Here is a 5,000-nt window from a genome sequence, read left to right on the forward strand (position 1 = left end):
TTCCTGGGCCCGTGCATGTCCGCCCAGTTTGTCGGTGAAACAGCGCAGCAGGTCAGCAACCTCTCTGGGGTTAATGTATTTTTAAGACGTTTTCTGAAAACTAGAGTTACAGTGAGACTGCTCGGTTGGAATCATGGACGTAGTCATATTTTCAAATCTCCAGTTAGATTTTAGCACTGACTGAATGTAGGGCCCTATGGAATCTGTCTTATATTTTTTTTTTTTTTTTTTTTTTTTTAATTCTTAGTTTTGTGATTCCGTCCATGACTCTGTTATCACAGAAACTATTGGGCTTAACCATAATGCTTCGGTCTGTAACTGGCCCCAGCCGTGTCCTCATCAAAAAACGGGCTAAACCTACTGGGAGGGACCCTGCATCCTGTTATTGTGTTGCTTCTATCAGTTGTTTTTTAAGGTCCCATGACATGGTGCTCTTTGGATGCTTTTATATAAACCTTAGTGGTCCCCTAATACTGTATCTGAAGTCTCTTTTATATAGACCTTAGTGGTCCCCTAATACTGTATCTGAAGTCTCTTTCCCGAAATTCAGCCTTGGTGCAGAATTACAGCCCCTAGAGCCGGTCCCACAATGAGCTTTCCTTAGTATGTGCCATTTCTGTGTCTGAAGCTATTGAGGAGGAGAGTGGGAGGGGCAAGGTGGAGGGTGGGGGTGTGGCCTTGACCAACTGCCACTTTTCTCGTTTGAAAGCCATGATGTCTCTCTCTCATGGGTGGGCTAAATTCTCTGGGCGGGCAAAGCAGAGAAAGGGGGGGTAACCTTGCTTGTTATGACCTCATAACAAGCAGATTCCAAAACGGCTCATCTGAGCTTTCCTTTTCTCAAAGGCAGAGCAGGATACCCAGGGCTCGGTTTACACCTATCGCCATTTCTAAACACTGGGGGACCATAGGCAGGCTGGGGGAACTCATATTAATGTTAAAAAACCTCATAAAGTGAAATTTTCATGCAATGGGACCTTTAACTAGAAGAACCTGCACCACTTTTATATGATTCCTTATTCTCTCTCAGATCGGGGTAACCTTCCAGCCAGTGGAGGTGGAGAAGAATGTCTTCGCTCCAGTAGTCGAAGCCATGATACTAAAGGTCGGTCACTATACAGGCCAGGACAGAGAAATAAAGTTGGCCATTTACAGTAGCTCATCATAACCTCCACTTACCCTTGACTAGAATGATGAATGTACAGTATGTATGAGATGTACACCGTATGGAAGTATTGCGTCTTTCACCTTGTACTGTATGCAAGAGTGGGTTTCTTTGTGACTAATTGTGGTGTGTGTGTGTGTGTGTGTGTGTGTGTGTGTGTGTGTGTGCGTGCGTGTGTGCGTGTGCGTGTGTGCGCGCGCGCACTGCAGGCTACTGAACAGTTTGCCAGTGACATCCTGAGAGAAGCTCTGGCTGGGGCCTACGCCAAATCCCCTCAGAACAGGTCAGCTTCTTCTTTTTTTTCCCTCTGTCTCTACCATGCAGCCTGCTCAATGTTCCATTTTCACTTCATTCTTTATATCTAGGGCTTGTTAGGCTTGTCCCATAATAATTGTTTCTGAACAATATTGGACTACATCATTTACAGCAACTTAAATTCAATAAATGTACATGTAATGTAAGATCCAGTGGCTACATATGCCCCAATGAGATCACTTACCTAAGACATAAAAAAAGAAATAATGATTTTCAATTCAGTAATGATTTATATTATTAGCAGCAGTAAAAAATGACTGCTCAAAGTTAAATTTGTTTACAAGCGGAGTGTGTTTTGTGCTCTTAAGAAATCTCTCAATACTGCTGATGTCTGCCCTCTTTATGTCCAGCTCGCCTCACCTGCAGAAAGCAAGGAGTTGCATGTTTTTGTTTTGTTATGTTTTTGTCATTCTATGCTTCAGTAAAAATGGTGTGTGTTTTGTGCCATTTGCATGATGTAAGACAGCGGGGCACTGAACTGATAGAAGAGACCCTAGAATGCATTGATTCAGAGCTGAATATTCAACAAAGCAGTTAATGACAAACAGTCCTAAATATTCAGATGCCAACCAGTGATGTCCCGGGCAGACTGAAACATATTTCCTGCGTGGAGCCATGCTCCAAAAATCCTAACCTTGTAACATTGGGTTTTGCAGGACTCCGAGAGAGATCACAGCCATGAACATCCACCAGGCGGTCAGTAGCATCCCCACCTGTGACTTCCTCACCAACACACACATGGGTTACCTGTCTAAGGACAATTGAGGCATAACAAGAATGACTTTGACTGGTAATCGACACATACTGAGATGTGAGGACTGTTTTGAGTCTGTGAGCTGACTGTGTGAATATTCACCACTGGATGTAGTCCTCTTGCCTCAGGTTGCACAGAAATAACTAATGTACTGTATTGATTAACTTTATAATAGAAGAGCTCAGCTTGCTTCTCACAGCAGCGGAATAACAAATGTTTCTATTACTCTGGGTATATCGTAACATTTTAGTCCTAATGTATCGAGAAGAAGCATTGTGGGACTCGTGTTATTTGATTTTGAGAGGCCGTTGTGCTCCCACTTACCTCATAAGAAGATTATTTTAATGATGAAGTGTTTCCTGCTAGGGAAATGAAGCCTGAGTGACTTACAGGGCTAAAAAAAATACTAATAATTATAATAATCAGACAGTTGTCCCCTCCTTCATTCTTCCCCCTGATGGCACATGTTCAGTTTACCAGCAGAGGCGAAACGCTAAAGAACACCTGAGTATTCGAGTTCTCTATCCATCACGTGGCCATGGTAATTATGGCTCTTACAATACCGCTGTTTTGTAAGGCTCTCTTTATAATCTGTCTGCAGCCTAATAATAAGAAACATGAATCACTTGCGTCTTCTGAAGGGGGTTGTGAAAAATCCCATGTCGGACTCTTAATGAGACCGAGCTTATATAGTTTAATGAACAAATCATACCATCATTCAAAATTGAAGACATCACTCTCAGTATGCATCTTCTCTCCTTCATGAGACAGGTTTGATAGCCAGTTTAAAATGCTTTTAAGTGTTCTGGTTAACAACCATAATGTATCAGTTGTGTGATGTACACAGTGTATGTGACCAATATGAAATAGATGGTGTTTTCAAATCCTGTTTTATTTTTTTATCTAATAACAATAACTGCAAACAGCAATGCCCTAACAGTAGTGAGTGTGTGTATGAATATGTGTGGATGTAGTCATCACAAATGTTAATGAATTTGATTGTGTGTGTGTGTGCGTGTGTTTTGTAGGCTGATGTAGTGTTGGTAATTCTGTTTAATGTGGAGCTTTGCATTATGTTAATGTGTGGATGATTGGATGAGAGGAAGTGTTTGGCCTGAGTGGATGTGATGCCTGTTGAACCAAATTAGTGTAGAAGGTTACCCAAACAACGTATTTTCATGTTTCAGTGCAAACCAAAAATATAATCAATATTCTTATAATAAACAAAGAAAAACTCAACTTGAATTATTTCTTATATTATTTCAAACGTGAGTCGTGTTGATGTTTATTTGATTTGGATAGTTTTTTGATGAACCTAATCAGGATAGACTGGACAATGAACAGGAATAGGTCTTGGTTATCGAGGAATAGTGATGTAGGCCCGTTATGCTCAAAACTTAAAGGGCCAGTTCTCCTAAATTACATAAAAAAAAACACATTTTTCTCACTGACCTGGTATCTAGCCATGCAGATAGTTTGGGTTTTTCTTGACCTGGTATTAAAATATCTGTCTCTGAGATTTTTGTCACCGCTCCGAAACAATTGAGGTGGAGACTGATGTTTCCGGAAAGACAGTTTTTATAAGTAAGTAGTCCCTATGAAAACTGTGGACAGGAAGGTTTGTGGATTATCCGGCATACAGCAACATTATTACTTGAATAAGACTATGCTGGTTCATTCTACTATTCGGAAGGAATAGTTCAACATTTCGGGAAATATGCTTATTGGCTTTCTTGGATGAGAACATCAACACCACTCATGTCTAACGGTAATAATGATCTCATATAATTCTCAGAATGAAAGCACATAAGCACATTTACCAAATTTGCTTACTTAAACTACTCATTTAGATTAAATGCCAATGCTGTTAGCACAACCAAAATTGAATTCAACTATATTGTATTTGTTAAGGGCAGAAATCTCAGTTTGAGTCTACCGACCCTTGAGCGCTGAATATAAAGAGAACAAGCTAGCCAAGAGAACATAACTATCCAGTTATTATCCTAATTACTTTGCTTTTAACTCAAACTGTATGTTTTTAATTTTTCAAGTATGAAACAAAATGTTCATGTACTTTCACATGAACATGAACTTAGGTATCATAGTGGTTAATTGCAATCAGTACTCGATGCAGAGAATCTTCTAAATGACTAACAACGCCCACAGCTGTGTGATGCTATAAAAGAAAAACGGCAGAGAAAAAGAGCCATCTCATAGAACGTGCTAAGAACCTAATATTCTTTTATTGTAATTTCACTTACATTATGTATTTATTTTTCTTTAACAATAGATTTACAAAATAATAGACCAAACAATACTTCCGCAAAATAGTAAACTTAATTGAATACTGAGCAAATAAATAACTTACTTTCTAGCAGATTTCAAGCAGAACACCAAAGGGCAACATAGTACTCTAAGCATACACACTTAATGACTAACCAGTTCATTCATTATTGGAGCAGACTCAACATGGTGTACAATAAAAGGACAAATCAGCAGGTACACACTCACACACACAAACTCACCCATTCAAACACAGAGCAGCCAGTTTCTTGTGCATCTATAACTGCAAAAGCAAACCAAAAAAAGCTTGTTTTAAAACTATTTAGTTACATGCATATTCATTTCCATAGCAACAAGGGCAGGAAGGAGTGTAAAGGGGGGGGTGCTATCTACCTGGCTCAACTTGGGATACTGACGCTGCAGCGCCACAGGCTTCACAACAATATACATTCCCTCGCATAGATTACTGTGTTGTGGAATGGA

At 39.7% G+C, this 5,000-nt stretch overlaps 2 protein-coding genes across 4 annotated transcripts in view; one reads left to right on the plus strand and one right to left on the minus strand.

Annotated features, from left to right (window-relative positions):
* The window catches only part of yeats2 (YEATS domain containing 2), a 28,659-nt gene extending 25,186 nt beyond the window's left edge, over positions 1 to 3,473 (plus strand). For all 3 annotated transcript variants that reach the window (XM_028593786.1, XM_028593789.1, XM_028593787.1), the window contains exons 27-30: positions 1 to 51; positions 1,031 to 1,105; positions 1,375 to 1,448; positions 2,137 to 3,473. The exon at positions 1 to 51 is cut by the window's left edge and continues 185 nt beyond it. In XM_028593786.1, coding sequence (XP_028449587.1) covers positions 1 to 51; positions 1,031 to 1,105; positions 1,375 to 1,448; positions 2,137 to 2,245 — 309 coding nt within the window. In that variant the 3' untranslated portion in view covers positions 2,246 to 3,473. The remainder of the gene's footprint in view (positions 52 to 1,030; positions 1,106 to 1,374; positions 1,449 to 2,136) is intronic.
* A 1,074-nt stretch (positions 3,474 to 4,547) lies between these two features.
* Positions 4,548 to 5,000, minus strand: part of map6d1 (MAP6 domain containing 1) — a 6,953-nt gene continuing 6,500 nt past the window's right edge. The window contains exons 3-4 of the mRNA XM_028592262.1: positions 4,911 to 5,000; positions 4,548 to 4,800 (exon numbers count right to left, since the gene is read on the minus strand). The exon at positions 4,911 to 5,000 is cut by the window's right edge and continues 161 nt beyond it. The gene's annotated coding sequence lies outside the window, so the exon portion shown is untranslated. The remainder of the gene's footprint in view (positions 4,801 to 4,910) is intronic.

Source organism: Perca flavescens, chromosome 12 (assembly GCF_004354835.1).
Source record: "Perca flavescens isolate YP-PL-M2 chromosome 12, PFLA_1.0, whole genome shotgun sequence".
In the NCBI taxonomy this organism is placed as follows: Eukaryota; Metazoa; Chordata; class Actinopteri; order Perciformes; family Percidae; genus Perca; species Perca flavescens.